Source organism: Parus major, chromosome Z, assembly GCF_001522545.3.
Source record: "Parus major isolate Abel chromosome Z, Parus_major1.1, whole genome shotgun sequence".
NCBI lineage: Eukaryota > Metazoa > Chordata > Aves > Passeriformes > Paridae > Parus > Parus major.
In genome coordinates, this window is record NC_031799.1 from 35418489 (window position 1) to 35443854 (window position 25366).

The window sequence follows — 25366 nt, forward strand, 5'->3', positions numbered from 1 at the left end:
AAAAAAACAAACAAAAAGAAACCAAAAAACAAACCTACACAATAGTTACTGGTGCACTTCCTTTTTCCCATATGGTTTTCCCAGTGCCTTTTCTATTATTGCTGATCTTGGTTGGTCTGTTTCTTCATTCAATAAGCAATTATTTATACCCACTACTTTGCACAGGGCTACAAGAACTTACAGAAGTTTTAAGCTTCACAAGCTTTACATCTTTTAGGTAATTGCGTAGACCAGACAGGCTAGGAGTGTCTATCTTCTATTTTTTCATTAAAAGAAACTAAAAGAAATCTATCTTTTCATTAAAAATTACATCTGCAAGTAGAATGTGCTTTGCTGTCTGACAAATGAAAAAACTCACAATGTTTTATAAATATTAAGAGAACTCTGAAACAGCAAATGGAGAGAACTACTCATCCACAAGCATGTATGATCCACCCAGAAGCTTTCAGATGCATCTACTAGTTTTTAGACCCAAGGCTTAAAGTAGATATGATGGGGGGAAAAAAAAGAAATTAATTTCTTAATTATAATCAAGAAATATATGGCACAAATATGATTAAACTCATTCACATGCATAAATTTCTAATTCCATAACTGCTCTGACACATTCCATTCTAGAAGCCAAGAAAACAAGGTATTTTGTGATTTTCCTGACACTATGATTTTCCTGATTGACAAGAATGTGATCTTACTAGCAAGCACTATGTCACAACATATATTACAATTACACTTGTGAGATTTTTTTTTTTATTATTTATATGGACGTGCAGGAATACTTGCATTCTTGGTTCCTCTGATATTGACTTCAGAGAACAGCAAAAGGATACCTACAAAGTAAAAGCCAAGGTGATAGCAGTTTGGCAAAAATCCAAATGGTCCCAAATGAAGCAAATTTGTGCCAGTGCTGCTAAAGTCAATCACTGCCAGAGCCAGATGTTCAGAGAAATTTCAGTATGAAAATTGTAAAAATCAAGTAATCTCATAAATCCTTTCGTTTTAAAACTTCCCCTTTTAAAAAGGCATAGCAATTCCCAGTATTTCACTGCAGCAAATATAGTTAACTCTTTGAAGTCTGATCATTCTGCTTTTTGCCCCACCATGTCTGAAAGCCACATGACCAGCAACTAAACTGGTCTTTTTCATACAGATACAAATTAACATCTAAGCAATCAACAAAGAGATACACGGATACATACTGATAGAATGCTAATTTTAAATGTTCTAGGAGACCAGATTATCCTGAAGGGGTAACATTTTACATTCCCAATGCAATGTTAACACATTAAGGCTATTACAGTTCTAAATGCTATAAAATGGTTTTAGTAGAATGGTCATGTAAATTGAAAAGAAAACCTGTGTCTCTTCAGACTAGAAACTAGAAATTTGCCCCCAGATGAAAAATTCCATAACCAATCAATGCATCTGTCAGTCAAACTTTTTCTTCCTAGTTTCATGTCTCTGAAAGAGCAGGGACATAGGCCATTGTCAAATGCTAGCAAAATGAGAAAGCAGCTCTTCTGTCTGACAGTTTGTGTAATCTAAATTAGCTGTTTAAAGATACCCTTCTGTTCAGCTGTACTCTCCATTAGGAACAGAAATTCTAACCAAATTACAGAATGTAGGAAATGTATGGCTCTCACCAGTGCAACAGCAAAGTTTGTTGTCTACACAGTGGTAGAACACATTAGACTGAAAAAATAATAGTTAAGTAAAGTGAACACATTCTCTCCTCATCCATTGCTCTTGAGTACACCAAGAAAACTTGAAGATGCATAGCTTTGGTAACTGGCTGCGTATCATGGCTCTTCACAGATATCACACAGCGATGTGACAATGGAAAGGACTGAAAGATTGCTCAGCATGAATACATACATAGAGCCTAAAGGCCTGCGTAACATGGGACACTCAGGAAAATTAATTCTAATTAATTTGTAGAGTGGATTAGTTAAAAATCAAAATATTCCTTTGTCAATATTTTCACAAGAAATTAAGAAGCGAGTTTAACTCAGTTTAGGTTAATTCACTTCACTTGCAAGCCTGCAAGTGTTTATCATCTTTAAGCAATCCCCTGTAAAACTCATACTTTTGGTAATTTAGTTAAATTTACCTGAGTATCTAAGTATAGACAAGACTTTAAAAAGGAAATGGTCATTAACTACCACTTCTCTGTAAAACATGAAGGATGCAATTTATCTAGCTTATCTAATCACAGACATCCTCATATAATGAATAAAGGCTCTGATGCACTTAGTTGAAATGCAGTCTCACATGAATTCTGTTCAGCTGGGGGAAAAAGGACAGGGAAGTCACCTCCTCTCCTAGAGAAATGACCAAATGAGTTATGATCAGGCACATATTTACTCTATCTGCCAAAAAACATATACATGGGACATCAGAATAAACTTAAACTGCACATCTTTATGAAATGTTCAATTTTTATATTTACACTATAATTAGTACAAAACTGCCTTTAAGTTTCTGTAGAACAAGACAATATCTACTGGACTTGATACCCTAGTATGTCAAATCAACTACTTTGAAGTATGATAAAGGAATCTAAGAATAGTTATAAAGAATAAGACACCATTTTCAAACTATACATAGTGTTTGCTTTTGCTTCTAAAAAGGTACTTATATCCCCAAAAGGTTTTTAATTTTAAATAAGCAGGGCAAGCAGGGAGGGGGCAAAGGGGAAGACTGGTTGTTGGTACTAAAGCCTTTACTGTAGTAAACTAAATATATTTACAATTTATACAAATGTTTGACCTTCAACAAAAATACAAAAACATATCACAAGATGCAAAACCAGGAAACAAGTTCATCTGAGACACTGCTGCTCTACACAGGACAGAATGCAACTTGAACTGCAAGAAACAGAAAGGTATTTATCCCCCATATTCAGGCAATGAGAAAAATTTGCATGAGGTCACAAAAAGAAAAAAAAATAAAAATAAAAGGCTCCAACATTCTTCAGTAGACTTGGCTTTTTAAAAATAATGTCAAAAACCTAGGCTACATCTGTCCGTCTTGCCTCTGTGTTCCGTCTGGTCCACGTAGCCAATACTTAGTTGCTGGATGTTGCCTTCTATTTTGAAAAACCGGAGTAGCTTCATGGCAAGGTCTGGAACCTCAACATTTTTGTTCCTTTGAAAAAAATTCAAAACCTTTCTACTTCTACAAACAATTTTGGCCCAGTTCAACCACTAAAAGAATATCCCCATCATATTTTTCAGTAGATAACTTCATAGACTGTAGCCTTTTTGTCTCCAGAGCCAGTGACAATGTACTTATCATCCACAGAGATGTCACAGCTAAGCACTGATGAAGATTCTTTGGACTAGAAGAAAAATAGAAATATATCATTAAAAAGAAGTCTGTTTACGCTCATTCTATCTTCTCACTTTAGGTAGATCACATATATGAAGATATCTGAATCCAGTCTCGGAACTCTGCCTATTTTTTTTTTTCATTAAAATCAACATCATCCTCACCTGGAAGATACTGGCTCCATAAGGAGTTCTCCATGCATTAAGAAGGTTATCTTTCCCAGTACTCACAAACCATTTACCTAGAATACAAACCAGAAGTATTACAGAAACATGAAAGAGACATCTGACAAATTTTGGGTTTTCAATTCACATAAATGAAATCTGTTAAGTAATTACCCTTATAAAAGCTCTTTCTTCTAATCAACACAGTTCTTTTGCTTACAATCAATGTGGATGCTCAGTGCATTTGCAGTGTGTTACATACTAGGAAATCCCTAAACTCTTCAAACAGAAATAGCTTTTTACACATGAATCAATCCTCACAGCAGCCTCTAGACAAACAGATGGTTGTTTGTAGATAAGTGCATTTGAATTCATAAAGCAGAGATATTTATGCATTACTTAAGAAACTGAGATGTAATAACTAATGACTATGAAATAACTAATCAGCAAAACATGAATTAAGAGCCCTGACCTCCAGTTCTATGTTCAGGGCAACTTACCACAGTAAGCAAACTTGAGTGACAATACACAGCTCTCATGAAGGTGCAGTTGATACTTGTCCGGTTTATTTACATGTAGCACTTCGACATTGCTGCTTTCCATTCCCACAGCTAGCCATTCACCAGTAGGACAATAACCAAGGGAAAATATCTGAAAATTAAACCGTATTTACACCTTTTAATTTTTTTCCTATAGAACATTTTATTCTGCAGCTAAAATTATCTGGGAGAGGGAGACAGAGATAAGGGCAAATTCACACAGTACAATAGCAAAACTGCAGTTCAAAATTCGAGTAACTAAATAACGCCTGTTTTTACATATTAACTTAGAAAAATAGGAGAAGAGTAGTGTCAGGTCATCATTTCCTTCTGTAATCTAACCAAGCACATAAGAAAGCTTCAAAATATTGTGTTATGAGCAGCAGGGGAAGAGAAAGGAAGAGAGGGAACAATCTGCCAGTTCTACTGGGCTCTGTCTTTGATCCTAAGGGTTTCCTTCCCACCCCACACATTGGCAAAAGCTGTAGGAAAATCCAGTTACCTGTGATGTGAAGTCATGCTGTTGTAGTTGTCTCCCTTCTCTCAAGTCCCAGGATCTGACAGTGTTATCCAAACCTCCTGTCCAGAGCTTGGTACCATCATTAGAAATGTCAATACAGCTGGCTCCATCTGTGTGGCCCTGGAATTGCCTGATAAAACAAACCAGATTGAATAATGATTTCCTGCCAGAGCTCAAGGTAAACACTGTTGTGGTGTTAGTTTTGGACTCTGTACATGTGTCATCTGTTCTGTGTCTGACGATGAGCAAAAATCAGCCCCTCCCTCTCGCTAAGCATTAAATACCAGTATCACAAAAACATTTTACAGGTGCTAGAAGAATGAACTGCATAATGGCTAGCTGAATAAAGCCAAATATTTCCTATCAGCTTTTGAAAAAAGAAAACAAAAACCCAAAAAAACCCAAGCCCACTTGTGAGAATATTAAAACACAGTAACTACAATAAAAACCACTAAGGATAACTTGGATTAAATCAAAGCGGTCAGAGAATAAACCCTCCAATTTCAGAAAACAGCTTCTGTATTTTTCTTTGGCTGCAAGTCAAGAAGATAAATAACAAGCAGATATACTAATAGAAATGGATCCAGATGGAGATCCAGATAGTTAAACATAAGCATTGCTGAGTCACAAAGTTGCATTCTCTGTGGCAGGAGATTAGAAAAATCTAAATGGTGCAGTTTGTTTTATAACCTTCTCATTAGCAACTCTCAGCTTTCAGCAACCAGAAGGTCATCTCAAGTTATTCTTAATCCTTTGGCAAAAGCATTCTGAGGCTCCTGCATTTTTCATCAGCAATTAGCTTTAGCAAAGTCCTATGCCTCAGTGTGAAAGGTGGAGGGCGGGTGGGGAAAAGACAACCAGCTTGGGAACGAAGGGTATGAATCACCAAGAGCTGCCACAGAAAGGTCACACGGCACATTTTGTTTAGCAGCTCTGGTCTCAAAATTCCATGTGCTATCAACCAGCAAGATCAGCGTGCAAGTGGTGGGAACACATATAGCAGACATTTAAAAAGCAAGACATTCATAAATGTGCATAGATGTGGCAGAGTGCACCTTTACAGGGACTAAGCATGCACGTGACAAAGTGAAAACTTTATATATCTAAAACTGTATTTACTGACCTAAAGGTTCAACAGAAAGTAAAATTTGCATGCATATAAACATGACTCTCTGCATGTAATTTTCAGCTAACTATGGATTTACAGGAAGTTAAACTAAGCACATTCTTTAGTTTTTGTGTTCAGAACTTTCCAAGTATCATGGCCTTTCCCAAATTAGATTCTCTCTTTTCAAAATATTTTAAGTCACCACTACTTTGGTAAGCATAAACAAAATTTATCCTATAGTAAGCCCCATGCTTTCCTAAAGAACTGAGAGGATCCACCCTTTCAATCACTTTTTTTAAGACTAATTTTACTACTTACCATTGCTAAATAAGAATTAAAAATACTCTTTTTCACTTAACAAGGCTTAAGACAAAGGAAAAGAACAAACCTCAAAGCACTCCCTAAAATGCATGTTCAGTCCATATCAATAACAAACCAACAAGAAAGCTGCTTGTAGAAACCTGCACACCAATCCCAAATAATAGAAGCTTTAACATTGACTACAGTAGGTTATGGACCAACCCTGAAAGCACATCTTCCAGGACTAGGCTGAAGCTACCAAAACCAGTTTCTGCCTAACTTGGGCGTAAACCACCCCTTTGAATAAGAGACTATTTACTTTGCTGTCGTAAACCCTGCTCAGGGAGATAAATATTTATGTAGCTGTCCAAAGAGTAACTTCTATTAAAATTTTCTGTAAACAACGACTCACCTGACCAATGTCTGATTGTGCAGATCCCACACTGCGATGTTCCCATCACTGCAGCAGGAAAAGCACACCTTGGAATCAGGGCTGATAGCTAGGGCATAGCAGGCAGGTGCTGAAGATGTCAGCTCTGCTTTGATGCGAGGAGTTGGAGCTGCCAGGTCCCAAATGGATAACGTGCTGGCTTCCCCACCAACAATGAGAGTGCATCCATCGGGAAGCAGCTTACAGGAGCGGATGTAGTTATCTCTGTTCTGTACAACACAAATCACCTCAGTTATATGCCTGCCAATAATGACCACTAATATAACTCTGACTGCATCAAAGTTTCAGTTTGGTACTTTTTCCATTACCAAAGTACTGAAGAGGAACCAGCAGATCCTAAAAGGTTGTAAATACCTACTTCTCATCACTAATTAGAAACTGCAGCTGCAGAAATTAAAACTGTAGACTCCTGTTGCCACAGTCTACTCTATTTCAAACGTGACGAATGGCAAGTTTTCTATCTCATTACACAAAAACAGAGCCAAAGTAAGCTTGCTTTTTTGCAAATGCACTCCATCAGTGAAGGTTAGCAACAATAGAAATATTAAAGCAAATGACCTTTCATTTGGCATTTAACAGCCCTGTATGAAAATGTCATTCTAGTCTCATACCCTTCAGATTTTTGAATTTTTCTTTCATATACTATTTTGCATTCACAGTATCAAAGTTGAAAGATTAAGGATTCCTGTATCAATCCTGTATTTATGTTGGTCCTTTGTTGTTCAACATGATTCTTATGGCACATATTGATCTCTCATTTGTGATACTATTGTTGATTTGAGAGGTACTGTGGGGGAGTTAGTGACAGAAGACATTTCTACCTTTCCTTATTACATCCTTGTTTGACTGGCAACAGTTCTTTACAAAATGGATGAATCAAAACATAGAAAAAAACACTGCAAGAAGTAGTTAAAAGCATTTCTACATTTATTTTTTTTTAAATTTTCAACAAAGGAGCAGTAAGTAGGGCAGTGAAACTGTTGACTTAATCAGTCATTACTGCTCCATAACTAAGATGAAGGCTCTGCATCTAGACTGATACCTGCCACAGAACAGAATATCTTCAACTATATCAAGAATATATTCAACTTCACTACTACCACTAGACAATTACAAAATGTAAAGTTAATGCAGAAAATAATGCAGTAAAGATAAAGGGCAAAAAAACCCAAAAACTCCCACCACATTTAATTGGATCAACACTGAAGCTAGAATTTTCATTTAAAATATGTATTGCTGTGCTTGACAATGTTAAGTCTTCTCAGCTAACACTGCACAAATCTCTATGCTGCTTCTAGTGAGAAGCATTACCTTTCTTGAGTTAGCTTTTCAGCTACATATACCAGCACCCAGTCCTTTCTGTACCCTGCTCACACGAAAATAATTTGCCTGTATGTATAACTAGTAGATCATGAGCAAAACCTAAAGTAACCTTTGGTACTGTGTCATATTATTTCAGTATGTGGTTTCTATCATCTTACAAAAATGAAGTTTTTGCTCCTTATGTAAATAAAAGGCCTAGGAAAGTTCTATGTAGTCCTGCATAAGACAAGCTACATTCCTTTTAAACTCATGCACAAGAATCATCAGTATAACTAGAAAGGGAAAAAAAAGTGTAACATTCTATTCAAAACATGATGTACACATTCTATTCATAAATCTGATCTAATCTGGCATTTGACAGCAGATAGTTAGTGATAATTATCACTAAACAAACCAGCACTATTCTCTGTAACACCGTAATGTGTGAAAAAAAAAGGACATCAGGAAACAGATCTGCCTTCTATTTCCTCCTAACATGAACAAAATCCAAACAAGGCTAGCTTTTTCTTTTTTTTTTTTAATTTTTAATTTTTTTATTTTTTTGAGCCTCTAAGGAAAAGTTACCCTTGTGCATAAATTCCTGTTCACCTACCAGGCAGTCCAGCTGAGAGACAGGGCTCTTGTTGCCAGGCTGGCTGATGTCCCAGACCTTGACACACCCCTTCCCACCCGTGTAGACGTGTCTCGTGGGGTTGCTGATGGTAACTGCACACACAACTTCCCCGTGGTTCAGGGTGTTGATCTGACGGGCATGGCGAGGGATTCCTGGACCGATGAGGGCATCAGGAGGGAAAGGAACTGGCTGCATCTGACCATCTGCAGTAACATGAAAGGAGTAGGCTCTTTTGGGGAAGGGAAAGAGAAGACAAAACAATTTTAAAAATCAGCCATTGCATAACTTCAATGCAAGAAAAAAACAACATTTTTAATTTTAGTTCTTTGCTAATCATCCCACAAAAATCAGAGCTACAGTGCCAAGTAATACAGGCAGATGAAATCTCAGAAGGAGACAAGGTTTCACAGGAGAAATTTTCAGTTTGCCTCAGCTGAAGTATTTGTGTAATGGGGAAGCAGGTTAAATTCCACCCTTAACTCTACAGACCAAGGTCATGGCTGCTATCCCTCAGCTACTCAGACAATCAAAAGACCTTTCTGGTTTCTAGCTAGCAGTTACGAGTCTCATCACCACAAGTCCTACAGCAGCAGTCCCTCACCAGGCACTACTCTCATTCTTGCACGAGGCTTGCACCTGTTGCCTTGCAGTACCACAAGCAGAAGTTTTGCTTGATTGCTGCATCTCATCCTTAACGTCACCACTGGCTGTGCTCATATACCCATCTTTCTAGCCAGTAACTAGTGTTTTAAACAGAACATAGATACAGATGGAGTGGTTGCACACAGATTTCATCAGAAACCTGATAATATCTTCTCATAATTTTGTTTTCGTGAATAAGTATAATGAAAAACATGAACAGCTCAGTTTTCCATGTACTTTAAGCACTTCAGAAATGTTTTATTTGTATTCATTGTATGATTTCAAGTTTATGGAAACTGAGGGTTGAGGAAGTGACATTCTAGCATTGAATTAAAACAGTGTATGTACACATAGAAAGTACATGAAATTATTTTTTCATGGTCACTGAAAAGTTTAAGTTCAGCTCTACTCAAGGACAAGGCTACAAACACCAACTAATAAAGGGTTCAGGTGCAGGGATGTTGTTTGTTTCCTTATTTTAACTAATTATGAACACACTAGTGTAAAAGGCTGGGTTTTGCTATACTAGTGAGATCCTTTTCATTTACTTCTGTTGTAGGTGCATCTATAGCTCATACTTTTGTTACATCAACAGCATCCTTCAAGAGGCCAAAGTGGATAAAAATGGTGAGACATGAGTATTCTTTTTTTTTTTGCATTAATGAGCTGCTATCTCCCTACTGATATTAGATCTTTTTCTAATATATTCCTTTGTTCAGAACTTCCCTTTCTTTTCCAAATCTTCTTCCTTCCTCAGAAATCTTCAATCACTGTAGCTCAACTATTAGCATCACATCTATCTTCCAAGAACCCAACAATAGATATTTCTATTAAATCTTCTGTTCTGAATAATAAGCTAGTATTTTCAAGATATTATGTGTTCCCAAGTATTTTTTTGAAATAAAGGAACAAGGAACAAGGACGATGCCTTGATGTTCTGGAACAGACATCACAAAGCAACTGAATCTGCTCTGCTCCTGGGCATAAGATATTCCATTGAAAAAGCATGAGGAAAGATGAAAGAACTCTACAGCTTTTTCATACAGAAAGTAAGACTGGAAACAATCAACCCATGCAACAACACAGTTTTTCCTTAAGTGAAGGGTAAAAGCTGGTTAGCAGTAACAGTAATTGGTCTTAAACAGAGGAAAAATTAATAGTGCATATGTATGCAATTCCTGTATTCATTTATGGTTGGATTCCTGTATTCAACATGGTTGGATGTATAAGCAGAAAGCTTGCTCAGAGAGTACACAGAAATAGAGGAGGAGCAAGCACAAAAAGATGACGTATTTTTTATCACAGAGATGTCGGGAATGGGAAATGTAAGATAAGAAAGGAAGTGCAGTGTTCATTCCCTTACATGTACACAAGGCATACAGTATATTAAATGTATTTTGTCCCACTGGGACCCTTTCTGGCTTTTTGTATGCAGAATTACAGTAATGACAGACTTAACTAGAAACCCATTCCTTTCTGTGAAGAAGAAGAGAGACAAGATTGTTCCGAAGTAGCTATTCACTAAACAGATCAGACACAGGACAGGAGAGGAAGCAGAACAAGAGTGACAACAAGACTGCTTGAGGCTGAACTGCTCGGGTTCATCTACGGAATTCAACAAAAGAGTCATAGCATCTAAGACCTTGAAAATCTTGGCCCCATCCTGGGCTCCAGATCAAAGTCAGTTGCAGAGTATTTGTTAGCAGTAAGAGTACACAGAACCGCACAACTTTGAAGTTTCAGCCCGCCCTTGCTTTTATCATGGACTGAAGCAAAACAATTAAGCACATATTAGGCAATTTTTTCCAGCATGTCCAAGATGAATAATCTACTTGTCCGTGACTTTTTTTTTATTTGAAGGTTACAGCTTAAATGTTCTGTTCAATTCAAAATACCTAAATAATTTGTGTTTTGAAATGCTTAGGTGTGCACACAGTTCTTGCTGAGATGGGGTGTGGAAGAGACAACAGAAATACTGTTCAAGCACTTCCTGTTTACTGTAGAATTGTAATGACTCTTATGCTTTGAAATATCAGAGATACAAGGCTGTATTTTTTAATCATGCAGAATTTTACCACTATGTCTATGTTTAAAGTGGGGCTATGCTAATTTTAGAAACAGTTGCTGTTTTTTAGCATTTGTTTCTAAGACTGGTTGATCAGGAGACAGGATGACTGAGTTTGATGGCCTAACAAAGAGACCGGCAATACTCTCTTACAAGCCAAGACAGCTTTTTCTGCAGTGCAAGTTATCTGCAATCCACTGTAGAAAGAAATGGCCACACTTTGCCAAATCCCTCTTCCAAGACAAGCACGTGAATCTGTGTGCTGTTCCTGTTTGCAGTATCTGCAGTAAATGTTCCTGTTTGCTGGAAGATACGTGGCATGTAATGCTAACATCACCACTGCCAGTATACTTATGGTATGATAGTCTAGTGACTTGTATCTGCTAGTTATTATGGTACAACTTCCACTAAACAATACCTTTTAACCTGGAAAAAGCTTGCATCATTTGCCAGACTGACACTCCTGACACTCCCTGGACAAGGAAAATGTCTCTCTCTAGAAGAACGCAGGACTGGAGACAGCAGTGCAAATGACTATTTGCAGCCCTTCACTTTCTCTTCATCAGGTCACCATGAGACAGATCCTGCTTCTTCTGAGGACTGTAATTACAGTTCTACACCTACAGAAGACTCAATTTTTAATACACTAGACATATTCACAGGCCTCAATGCTCAAAAATGACAAGAATTTTCATTATCTAATCTCAAACGAGTCAACAGCTAGGAAAATCTGGCAAATTCTTGAGTTCCCTAAAGCTCAGAATTTCTTAACAGGCCACTTGACTACCCATTTTTCTTTTAGAACTGAACATGTATGCCAGAAACTGCTGTTTAGTCTCATGACTAGCACAGTTTTCTGTCTCAGAGAACTCTGTCTGTATGGAAGACAGCTGTGCTATGATGGATTCCATGATTATCCCTTTTTAGTCAAAGGAGTGTCCTTCCTTGTGTTGGGCTAAGATCAAACAAAGAAAATTATCTTATAGAAATGCAATTAAAATTAAATATCAAATAAGCTAAGTATATATCATGCAATACATAAATATACACTTTTAATTAACTGAATTCTATGACAAGAATGATGTCAAGACAAACTTCTGCGCCTTTTACTTAGAAGAGTTCTGACAATTAGTATACTCTCACTTATATTATTTTGAATAATGGGAATAGTCTTCTGAATTAGTGCATCCAGAGACTTCTCTTATGTGACAAAGCAACACTGGGAACCTGCAGAGTTCCTATGCACAGCAACATGGTTAAGTGATACTAATACAAACCAGTTTCTCAGCTTAACTTGCTAATTTCAAAGTAAGTGTACAGCAAGTATCATCTGACATGCTGAGGAGAGTTCAGGATAATTCACTACCCAAGAACATAGCAAATTAACTAAACTACCTGCCATCTACTCCAAGTATTCAGATTGATGTACAAATGCACTCACTGCCGACTAAAGTACTATGCCTAAAAAAAATCCCTGAAAAACTTTCACTTCATGCCTTCAATTCAAGCAGACTTCTTTAAGTAGCACAACCATACCCTGACAGCAAAACATGAAAGCAAAACGTTCCTCCCATTCATGATTCCATTTTGCTTTCAGCTTTTCTTTGCACTCCAGCTCATTTTTAATTGTAGTTATCACAATAAACAGTGAATATCTGTTGTTGTTTCATCATATAGAACAAAAGGTCAAGAAATAAGGATAGAGGTGTTTGTGCAGAAATGACTGAATTTTCATCTTCATACATGTCACCAAAAAATTCTGTTTAGAGATGAACGGCAGGGATGCACACAGCCCCTTAATCTCCTACAATACAATTATTAGGAAGCCTATTAAATAAGGCTTCCTTTACAAAAAATATCTCTCATTATCCATTCACTGTAAAAGTATGAAGATCTGATGGATAAAACAGAACTGAAATCAAGCAATTCCAGAAGAGTATAGTAGACCTCTAAAAACACAATGAAAAATCAGCTAATAAGTAGAAGGAGAAAGATTTAACATTTAGCATGCCAAGTTTCCCTGTCCTACTAAAATGGAAAAACGTGTATTTTCAGTTCTTTTCATGTCTAGGAAAACATGGTGAGAAATATATTTGTCCTCAGTACTACCTTTAATTCAGAATTTTAGACATCAGGGAAGCAAGTACTGCGGACATAAATCTTAGCACTTATCTTAAAATTCTGTATTTAGTCCATAATCCAACTATTAGAAGGCATGGTTCACACAAACCAGAAATCCATAAGAATGTTAATTTAGCAGCTATAGAATAGTAAAAGCTAAATACTTATTAGAAAGACTATATAAAGCAAAACATAAAAAAATAAAAATAAAAATATTAGAGCAAGACAGCAAAAACTTCAGTCCAGGGCATATTTAAGGTGATCAAACCAAAAGAGTTCAGGACTCAGACACCACATGTCCAAGTGGGTTTTTAACAGGCTACATGCTTTTCTAACAAGCAGGTCATTAACAGATCTCAGAACATACAAGGGCTATAAAAACCTGGGTGCTACCAGAAGTGTCTGCCTTTTAGAAAGAAGGGAACATAATTTTCTCTTGGGTGAAAAAAATAGTGTAAGCATAACCGTTGATAAAAAATGTGCAGCCTAAAGCATACACATATGAGTGGGGATTCAATAGTTCAATTTGAAAATTCTCTGCACCACTTGCAACAGACTCACTAAAATGTCACATTTAATAAAACAAATTCAATGTGCCACCATATCTGCACTTAGGAAAAAGGCTGATTTTGAAAATAAACAAGGCGTACTCCACCAGTTTGCATGATTCTATCTGAAATATTCTGCAAATATTTGCATGATTCTATCTGAAAATACAGGAGGAAAACCTGAAGTTGGTGAGATACTCGTAAATGCTGCAGGGAGCAGATAGCCTCTAGACAATCAAGACTAAGACATGACATTGTTTTATAGCTGTCAGTGGAAAGACAATTCCATGAGTTTGCGGAATTTTAGGCTAGCTTCACTAAGATAAGCAAAGAAGTAATTTTAGAAGAAACATACAAGTAACATGACCACAAAAAGCCCCAAATATTGCAGAACACATGAAGTGGAGTTAAATGAAGTGGAGACTAGGGAGTATGTATCAAAGTAGGCAGTACATGAAGCAGTGTGAATAAAGTGGTAAAAACATTAGAAAAATCCAAGCAACTCCCACCCTGCTTCCTCCCACCCCCGACCGTAATTTAGCTAAATTACCAGGATACAAAGCAGAGCAGTATACATATGCTGTCCTTTGGTCTTGTACAGGATAACAACTAGAAATCAGCCACAGAACATTTATGATTGAACAAAAATAGGTTTCACTAGATTACAAGGTTGCAACATTGCAAGGCATTAGTAATGAAGTATGTTATTGAGAGCTTATGAATACACTTGTTTAGAAGTAAAATCTTAGATCCACTCAATCATGCGATTTTCAAAAGCATTTTATTTAAGTATGCCAAATTCAATGAAAGTCAGCGAGAATGTGTCTGAGTTTTGAGTACAAAGCCTGATCCTTACTGCACTAAATTTAAATACACATTAGATACACAACACCAACTCATTGAGCCCCCACTTCACTAATCTTGTCAACACACCACCAACTTTAAGTACAACCAAGATTTAACAGGTTTCTCACACTGTCAACAGTTAACTAAGCATCTATCATGCTTCCCAGAAGCATAGTGGATAACCACAAAAACACAATCAGGATGGCTTTCCAAACTAAGTCTGCTGCTTTCCTTTTGTTCTAGGAAAAGATCAGAAGAAAATGTACACTTTTTTGCCTGTAATCTAGTATGCTTTCAAGGATGTTTGTAGGACTGACATTACAAGGTATCACTAGTTACTACCAACCTGAGTCCAAAATCAAAGAAAACAGAAATAGGTGAGTATGTAACTTTCACCACAGCTTGTCTGACAACTTAGCATCCTAAAAATAATAGTTTCTAAATGTTTCCTGAAACTGCAAAAGGAAAAATTAAATTTGGATTGAGATGTAGACATTATGTAACACATTACCCCCTGCCCAGAAAGTGCAACATATTAAATAAGTTTCAAAATTATGTTAGTACCTAAGTAGAGAAAAACTACTCTAATTGCAAGTTCCTGTTGAAAGAGAAGTCAGGACTGACTGCTAAGTGTGAACAAAGAACAGGTTCTAACAGAGTGTTGAAAAAAATGTTAGAATTCTCTCTGCCTCATTCTGTCCAGAAAAACAGCAGAGCTAAATTTCCTCTGTTAGCACCTGCATGGACTACTTATCCAGAAATACCTAAACATTAATTGTGTATTTTCAGAGGTCACACATGCTCATGAGTCTACTGCCCTGGTTAACCTCAGGGTCAATGGTCTACCAAAGCCAAATTACTGAAACACTTCATGTATGCTGCTGAATTTATTTTATTGAAACATCAGTAAGTCACAGAACCACAGAAGCATTTTATTTAATAACTGCTTCACTTACAACCAAAACTTTTAAATAAAAAGAACTTATTGTGGAAACTCTTCTATATCTATGCACCACCTGTTCCACAACTGCTTCATCATCCTTTTGCTCTCCAGCTGCACTCACACAAAAGTTCTAAATAGCTTGCTCCATTATGCACGGTGTGTGTAATCTGTTGCTAAAGTAACTGCTCCAGATACCCACTGTCACCAGTTGCAGACTCCCATGACGGATAAAACAAGTGCCAGACAAGGAGTCTGCAAGTTTGCACGACACGTTTATCCTCAGTGTAGTGCAAATTGTAATACATCAAACTCAGTGTAGTGCAAATTTTAGTTTCAATATATTTTTATCTAACAGGTTTTACCAGTATTTACCATTCGGCTTGTAGTCCCCTTAACTTCCCCCAGAAAGAAGGAAATAAAAAAAACTTAAAAGTAAAACCAACAACTTTTCCTTGGAAACAGGACACACACACACACACACACGTTTTGGGATATGACAGCCACCATTTGAGAAATTTTATGCTGCAGATTTTACCTGCAGAAGTCTAAAACACCCTCTAAAAAACAATCAGACACTATCCCCTTTGAAATCCCTGTTCACTGAAAAATATAACTTCATTGCCTCTAAATACTGCAGATGTTACCAAAATATCAAAAGTTACTTACGGTTTTCCCCCAGGAATCCCTGCTAGATTTGGAGGGATTCCAGGTACTCTCATGTGAGGAGGAGGATCAAACCCAACCTGACAACAAAAAGGAAATTAATCTCACACTAGGAATTTGTCATCCATTTCTCAGCAACTCTTTTTTCTCCACTCCCAAGGTATTATGCCTTTAACCAAAAAAGTGGCTTTTACCCACAGTATCAGATAACTGCATGACCCTCCCCTGGGGGGCAGAACCCAGACCTTTTTCCCTAAGCGTACTTCTGATAGAAGCACTCATATGAAAGCAGAAAACAATTTATCATGCATTCACACCACTGAACATAACCCAGCAGTCCTGGTTAGCAGGGAGAGTCCTGTGTTAGCCCTGGAATTAAGAGTCCATGTCAGCGCTCTTTACTCCTGAGAGAGCTAGCACATACTCAGGCTGGCACAGTGTGGTGCTGGAAATTAGCCCTGGGCGCCAGCTAGGATCTCACTGCCTCCACAGCGTTCTGTGTGGGCACAGCAGCTGAGAGATCTCTCACAGAGACACACTGTGGGGTGCAAACAAGCTTGTCCACAGCTTTAAAAAAAACTATATTCTCTTTACATACTGCAGTTCCACTGAATTTTTATATCGGGCAAGTATATTTATCATAGTCCAAGCAGAAATTCCAAACCAAAAAGACTTTTTTTAACTCTGAATGTTATACTAGAATAAACATTGTTATTGCTTTAAAAGGAGTGTGTAGGCTTTTTAAAATTTACACATTTTCACGTAGAAGTCCCTTTTACCAGTTAAAAAAAGTGGTCATGCAAACGAGTTGACACGCCTAAATCCAATGGAGCAAATTTACAAGTAGGTAAGTTTGTCTATGCAGAAAGCTGCCATCAAGCTCATGTTTGCAGAATCAGGCCCCTAAGTTATTTTTTATTGGGACAGCCACTGTAACTGGCAGGTTCCATTTACTTACTACACCCTCAACAGCAACTATTCTTAACATACCTGATCTTAGAGCTACAAAATAGGTACTGACCAACTTCTCAGGTTGATTTCCACAAAAAAAACCCAACAAAATACAGGGACAGAGACCCAGACAAAAAGACTTTTTTTTACATGCTTCAAGATTAATTTGTTATGTCTATATGGAACACAAATGTGGTTCAGCAGCAAAAAAGCTACAGTGAAGTACTTTGTATCTACCAAAACTATTTTATTTACAGCAGCACAAAATATTTTTTTTGCATTTATTCATCAGTTAAATCCCTGATGAAGGTGAAGGACAAAAAGAAAACATACATTAATACACTGATTTTCTCTGTTTTCAAGGTGCAAATTTGTTTCTTCAGCCACGCAACGAAGTGAAGCATGCAGCGAAGCACGCAGTGAAGCTGTCAAGCCTCTGGCACTGCTATGAGTTGGGAATTCTGCAGTGCTAAATGAAGCATGTAGCTTTTCTCAGTGAACCACAACTCACAGGGCTGAGATTGCATGCAACGTATGGCCTACCATAGGAGATCTTCCATAGGCAACCACGGCAGCTGCAGCAGCAGCAGCACTCATCTGGGGTGACATATTGTGCAGGCTGGCATAGGCTGCCCCTGGACTGGTTAACTCTCCGTTCATGCCAGCATGAGGTACCATTCCAAATGGAGCCGGGTACGGTCCTGGTACTGCCAACGGTGTCCGCAAACCTGCAGCTACACAACAACGAAATCAGGTGGGTTTATATATGTATTTCTGCATCCAGGAAAGAAGCCCTTTTTTTCTCTCCTAAAACACCTCACCTTTCCCTCTCACGCACCGCCAAGAAACACTGCCATAATCTGTCAGTACCACCAGCTCTTTTCAGTGTAAATAAGAACTACTGAAGTCTGAACTTGATGATTACTTCTAGCAATCTCTTCTGGCATTACCTATTTCCATTTCTGTAATATTCCCCTGTTTACATTAATCTCTTCTTTGCCAAATTAAGCAGTAAAGCTGACAGACATGGTTTACACAGCTCATGTCTGAAGCAACTGTGTGTACCAGCCTGAATAGCAAAAGTAAACTTCCCCCGGCATTTGTCAAGCTGTGCACTGCAGCAAATATTAGTAGACTCAGACAAAGACTGTAGAAGAGATTGCACGCAGAATAAGTACCAGAAACTTCTGAGAAGTCTTTTTATATTGCATTCAGTCCCTGGACTATTTGCAAAAAAAAGATAAAGACAAAAGTAAACAAAGAAGACTAAGAGACAGAAAGATATTCAAACTCCTGATAATCCAAACATCTGCTTCTCATCAAGCCCTCTCTTGATATCAAGAACAAAGCAATATATTTAGTTAACAGCCACATGTGTAAAAAAAAGATTAATTTTGGAACCATAAAAACACATGAGGTAATGCATTTACCAGCTTGGTTAACCAGAGGGTCCATTGTTGGAGGTTTGCCAAGGCCTGGACGGAGTCCTGGAGTTGCACTAGTGCCTGGGGTTGGCACATCACCTCGAGGAGTCGGTGTGCTGGATTTCAGAACAGGCGTGCTGGCTTTTTCATGCTGGTATCATTAAACAAATTAAATGAGTATTATTTTTAATCCAGGCCATATTATACAATTTATCACAACAGCAGCTGGGATGCTGGGCACCTACTAGCTAGTCCCTCAGCCAATTTTCATAAATCCACACAATGCTGACAACATTAACTCGTGAGAGAGAAATGTTGACCTTTTTGATTGCTGCCAAAATTAAAATAAGAAACGCAGAAAGTTATTTTTCCTCTTCTACTGACATAAAAAAAGGAATGCCTGAGCTAATTTTTTTCTTCAGGAAAACACAGTATGCATTACCAAACTATTTTAGCTTGAAGTCATTAATATCTCAATTATTACTGGACACAGAAAAAAATCTAAATACAAAAACCAAAATACCACCATAGTTGATAGTATCCAAAAAAGAAAAAAAAAAAAAAAAAAAAGGCACAAAAGTTACAGAGAATCAGATGAAATTATTAGTGATACTATAAGAAAAAGTCTCCAGTGAATAACAGCTTATTTAGAGGAGTAACAAAAGCCTGAAGCACTTCTTAGAGACTACATACAGGCCATGTTAAACCATAAGTTATTGCTCCCAAAAAGAACCAAACCAGTGCTTAAGAAACTCTTGCTCCTTGCAATAAATTTGCAACTAGTTTGACAGAAATGTAGGAAATACAAGAAATCAAAACAAGGCAGAAAATACTGCTCAATAATACTTTAAAGATCTGGAAAAACAGTGGCCAATTTCAGCTTCAAATGTTTAATACCAGGTAATTTGTTCCACAAGTACAAGAAAGAAGATGATCTAGACCACAGACTGTTACCTACCAGGCCCATTTCTTTGGATTTGAGGGAAGTGGAGCTTCCTGAAGAGGCTGTAGATGCTGGGCTGCTGGAGGCATCCTTCTTCAGTAGGCGGGTTTTATCTATACCATTTTCACGTGGTGAATGAGTGGGACTTGCCCTTGGGGAAGAAGGATCCTAAAACAACGGGAAGGGAAGAACAGCGTAGAACTGTGTCATAAATTGGTACACAAACACCACTAAGGAGTCTAAGGGAAAAAGAAAAAAAAACTAGAAGAATTTAAGCAGTAAGTGCAAATGACAAGATATCTTGTTATCTCCATAGAAAAAAAAAAAGCTGAAATCCCTTCATCAGCCTAGGGAAGTAAATAAAGTCATATAGTAAGCAATCTGGTTTTATTTTACACTACATGTAATCATAAATTGTTTTCAAGTACAAAGCTTGCAAAGCATACCTAAGCACAAACTAAAGCAAGTTTGGAAAATGTGGTAAGAGCAAGGAAGACCAACAGAAACTTCAGTAACTTGACACTGTTTTTATCATGTACATTCCCCATGTTCTGCTAGTCTTAATAAACATTTCAATAACCTCTTTGAGGTGATAAAGTCCTTGCTGCCTTCGGAAGAAGAGATAGATGCATGCCTTCACAGATTTCACAGAATATTTTGAGTTGGAAGAGACCCACAAGGATCATCGAGTCCAACTCTTAAGTGGAATGGCCCATACAGGGATCTTTATATGCCATAATAGCTGTCACATTTTTGCTAAACACCATCTTTAATTGCCTTGCCACTTACATCTATAGGAAAACCGAAATCACCTCTCAGGTGATTATTTTTCTCTGTTCCAGAGGCACTCTCTGCACTTACTTTAACTTGAAATAGCCAGTCCCATGAGTTACAATGCTATCAGAGCTCTGCAGGTTCTCCACGCTCCTCTGGCTCATAAGAATAGCACCAGGGAGAAATCATACCTCACAAAAGGGCAATAAGTCTACTGACTGATTATTAAGCACTTTCATTGTAGGCCAACCTTCTGAAAGGATTACTAAAATCACTAGTTGGATACCCATTTTTCTACTTGGCTGACATCATTCGGGCACCTGGAGCTACTGAGGACACTTCTCTACCAGCTTCTGCTTTTCACAGACCTAAAGAACATCACTGCCATATTCAGGTTTCCTAAATCTGTGTATTATATAAAATAAATGATGAAGAAAAGGGAGCACTCATCCCTTTACCTTGATGCCATTACCAAATATCTGCCCTGGAGGAAAAAAATTGTCTACAATCTCTGGAAAATCTTGTAAACTAACTTCATTCTATAAAATCAGTATTTCTGGGAAAGGTCTTTAACGCAGGAGATTAAAATACCAAGAATTTTTAAGGTAATTTTAAAAATAACAATTCTATTATGAAATACAGCGTTAGATAATCTCTCCCTTTCTCATTCAAAGGCTGTAGTCTGAAAACCTCAGCCTTCCACCTGCACTTCACCACAACTCTCTAACACTACAGAGCAGCTGTGAAGTGTCATAATATTAACTGTGGAGAGAACAGACCTGGACAAAGCAGAAGGAAAGACGGAGAAGGCAACCAGATAAAGCTCAGAGGAAGACACAGTACTAATAAAAAGGAGAAGTTGTGAATATTTTAACATATCCACACAGCGCAATAATTTTCTTCTAACAACTGAATGTACTTTTCCTTTCACCTTTTGGGCAAATGTCAAGACTACAAAAATGAAAAAAGTTACCTCATTGGATACATCTACAACCAAGTTATCGTCACTCTTGTCCCCATCACTGTCCTATTAAAAATAAATAAATATAGTGTTCATTTCAATTAGTACAATAAGAGCCCAGACAGAAAGACTACGCATCTACTCAGACATTTTTTGTTTTTTCTAAACAAAAAACAAACAGCCTTTCATTAAGTTATAAGTAACAGGGAGAACAATTTAAACAGAAACACAACACCTTATTTATGCTACATTAGTGAAACCTAAGTAAGGTAGAACTAGTTGAAAGATGGGGACCATCAGCGCAAGATGGTCCAAAACCCCTCTTTATTCCCATCATAAACAGTGTTATCACTACTCCTAAAAGAGAAAGGTACTCTGTTCAAACACTAATCTTGCATTAATTTAGACAAAGTACTGCTTGTAAATACTTGGAAAAACACCAAAAAACAGATTGCAGGAAAATGGAACTTTTTGGCACACTTGATGAATCATCTTCCTTAAAGTGATAGTACCATTTTTCCCCTCTTTTCAGAAAGGCAAGTTTTGAAATCAAAAGTTCTGGGAAGAAAAAACTTCAGAAATGCCAAGGTATTTCAACATTTCTGCCCAAGAAAAGCAAAATACTCAGATGTCCCCAAACAGAAATGTTCTACTGAAGCTTGTCAAGCTGCATTTTGACTGCTTCACTTAGATTGATGTTCACCTGAGCTGGTCCACTAAAGATTGCTGTTACTGTAGTGCCTCCTGGTCCCTCTCCCCAACAGAGGCCAAGATGTCCCAGTAGACCCTTTCTGACACACAGAGGTCTAGTGATTTCCACAGTACCACAGACTGTTTCAATCAGAAGGCAAGTCTTTACTCAAAATCAAACAAAGAAATGAAGTGAATGTCAGAACTTTAAATTTTTGTGGGAACAAGTTTGACAATCCCTATGAAAGTACTTTTTTGTTAAAAAGCTTCTGCACAAACAAACCAGACATACAAGATTGCTCAAGTGTTCTCCATCTCTTGCTTTAAAAGTGTCTGAGTTTTCCCATGTAACACTAGATCCTTCCTCTCTCTTCAGGCCACAGTGCTTTAAAAAAACAAATCAAAACTGAGCCACACAGAACTAACCAAACAAGAAACCCCAAATCAACCCAACAACCAACAAAAAAAACCCCCAAAAATCCATCTGAAAAAAAAAAAAACCCTAACCTACAGGTAGTTTCAACTCTTCCCTTCTGTTACCAGGTGAATCTTGCTCCAAGAAATACCACAAACATATTAGGGATCCACTGGATGCGGCAGGATCACTCTATTTGCTACGCAGGTAGCAAATCCAATATCCAATCAACAGGTGCAAGCAAAGGACATGAAAGCTTTAGCTCCAGTTATCTGCCACCTCCAGTTATCTGCCACCTCTTGAGAAGTATGAAGCACCTAGAGTGCTAGAACAGGAACGTGGGAGAACATGGGAGAACATGGGAGAACATGGGAGAACATGGGAGTGTTTCTGTTTTTTGCCAGAAACACTCCTCTGGAGTTGGACAATGTTTAAGTGAACCCCATGGACTTTGTGCTCTTAATAGATAGAAATTTCTTGGGATTATCAAAGGCATCTCCTGTAACTTCTACTAATATCAGATGATTCTCCTCACTAATAAAGCCACACACTGAAACTACATAAGTAGTAATATGAAAATTAGTCAAAAGTTAAAAAGGGGGAAAAAAAAATTCACTTTTCATTCTTATTCCAAAAGCTACAGGTCCCACAACTCATTTATGCCCCTTCTCACAAAAGCAGTATTTCCTTGTCCCTAAAAGGGATTCATCAAAAATGAGCTCTTAATCAGCAGCTCTGATTTATTTGCTTAATTGGTGTACCTTCAAAAAAAACCCAAAAAAACCAAACAAACAACAAAACCATAAGAACCCAAAAAAATCCCCAAAAAAATCCCAAAAGCAAATCAATCGTCTTCAAAATTGGAATAAATCTGGAACTTTCAAATATCCTTGCTTTACTCCATTTTTAATTTGATGCTGCTTTTATCTGTAAAATCCATTTAAAACAAATAGCAAATAGAAACATGTTTAAAATGTGGATTAAAAACTGATTCTACTGTGCAGTAGCATCCTTTACATTTCTTTATGGTAGTAACACAAGAAAAACAACTAAATTAAGCTTTTTCTTCTTTTTTATACCAAGTGTAGCTTAAGAATGCTTAATCTCCAAATATTTAAAATGGAAAATGTCAGCAGAGTATCAAACCCTTAAAGTTGAGGGAATAACATGGGGAAGTTTGCCAAACCTTTCTGTAATCAAAATATTATTATTAGAAAGTGGTGGAAATACAACTTGTAAAACCTTTAACAGAACTAAAAATATCTAAAAGCTGCTCAAAGATATTATCCAAGAGTAGAAAAATTACAATTTCCCTACCAAATACTGAGAAAATAAAATGGCACCTAACTCTTGGGTTTCTGTAACTAAGAACTAATTAGTGATCTGAATCACATACATAAACCAGACAATTTGCCACATTATTGCTATGTCAAAGTACACTATGTTCTATTAGATTTAAATTTTGCTTTTCAGTACTCTCTCACACCAGTCCTATTCTCTTCAGCCTGTTCAAGTACCATCCTGTGTTTTGGCTGAGCATTTAGATTTGAAGTCAAAAGCCTATGTGAACCTTCTGGTGTTCACACACATTGTTGTACTGAAGCGCCTCTTTGAAACCAGGCAACAAGCAAGCTAGTCAAAAATGCAGAACACAAATCTCCAAACTTTCAATATTTCAGTTTGCTTTCTTCTGAAATTGGTGTATCAGCCAAAAGTAAACTTCAATAAGTTGGCATATGCCTGACAGCATATGCAATTTTGAATGATAATTATAACTCAGCATGGTAATAGCTACTTATCATTAAAATTTACCAAACCCCTCTCAATCACAAAATCCTCCATTTCAAACAAACCCGTAGTTTCTAGTGCATTCCAGAAAGAATGTCACTTAAACTCTAAAAAATGCCCCAGAGCACGGTGAATCCCAAACAGCTACTCCTACTGAGGACTATTACTTCACAATATCCCAAACTACTGAGCCCACAGTTTGAATCCTGTGCCTCTCTGGCAGGAACCCCGCTTCAGCCACAGGAAAGTTGCATTGCTCTTCACAGCTCTTTTACTCCTCATACAAGCACAGTTTGTGCAAATAAATTAATCATTTCCTTGACACAGATTTGCTTACATAGTGGCTGGAATCCTTATCATCCACCTTTCTCTTTTTGATGTCATTGGCATATTCAGGGCCATTCCTGCGTTTATCTGTGCTTCGTAGACTGTCGGGGACCAACAGAGAATTACTCTGTAAAGACAAAAAACAAGGTCAATCAAAAATGCCTTTTAGAATTCCTTCATATATTCTTAAAAACTCAAACTGATGTGATAGATGCTTTAGAAATGTGATACCTACTTAGTCTTTAATTCAATTTAATTCAAAACAAAGTCCTCCAGGCAAACATGTACAGCTTCATGCATTCTAAGAAGCTTGGCTTTTCATTGTTCAACTTATCAAAAGTTCAGTTCACTTGTCAGTCACCATCTATTTAACTAATTAATTCAACTGAATTTATTGTTTGGGAGAAGAAGCAGGCTTGTGGTTTATTCATGAGCAACGATTTTATTATTTTTTTTAATATTCAGATGCCATACAATAAAAGAGATTTACTACACAATCTGATTGATCAGTCACTTTTAGAACATCATAAACAGATGAGGCTTTGGTGTGTACACCTACAGGTGTGGACAGATAAATACCAGCTTGCCTTTATGCCTAAAATAACAAGCATTTGCTGAATACGGTTAGGCAGTAATCAATTGTTAGCTGGAGTAAACTCCAATTGGATTCCTTGAACAAATGTATTGCAAACAACGATCAAATATTTTTACTTCCAGCATAACATTCACTACTAGTGTGAAATTAAGGCTAAAGTGTTGCTTAATCAGACTTGATCTGAAAAACTGAGGCCAACACAGGCACACAAAAGACAAAAGCAAAGACTAATCTTTTCCTCAAACTACATGGACTGCTTTCATTCATGCTAAGTTATGCTAAGTACAAACTGTTGACCCAAAGAGCATTTTAGACATTTTTCAGT

General features: G+C 37.3%; 1 protein-coding gene across 4 annotated transcripts in view; it reads right to left on the reverse strand.

Moving 5' to 3' along the window:
* Positions 1 to 1193: 1193 nt before the first annotated feature.
* TLE1 (TLE family member 1, transcriptional corepressor) overlaps positions 1194 to 25366 on the reverse strand; it is a 75057-nt gene continuing 50884 nt past the window's right edge. For 3 of the 4 annotated variants that reach the window (XM_015653059.2, XM_015653057.2, XM_015653056.2), the window contains exons 9-20: positions 24457 to 24573; positions 21239 to 21292; positions 19507 to 19659; positions 18555 to 18699; positions 17668 to 17858; positions 16177 to 16253; positions 8325 to 8574; positions 6371 to 6618; positions 4533 to 4680; positions 3992 to 4142; positions 3492 to 3568; positions 1194 to 3337 (exon numbers count right to left, since the gene is read on the reverse strand). In XM_015653059.2, coding sequence (XP_015508545.1) covers positions 3230 to 3337; positions 3492 to 3568; positions 3992 to 4142; positions 4533 to 4680; positions 6371 to 6618; positions 8325 to 8574; positions 16177 to 16253; positions 17668 to 17858; positions 18555 to 18699; positions 19507 to 19659; positions 21239 to 21292; positions 24457 to 24573 — 1719 coding nt within the window. In that variant the 3' untranslated portion in view covers positions 1194 to 3229. The remainder of the gene's footprint in view (positions 3338 to 3491; positions 3569 to 3991; positions 4143 to 4532; positions 4681 to 6370; positions 6619 to 8324; positions 8575 to 16176; positions 16254 to 17667; positions 17859 to 18554; positions 18700 to 19506; positions 19660 to 21238; positions 21293 to 24456; positions 24574 to 25366) is intronic. The other variant, XM_015653060.2, reaches the window with a different exon arrangement.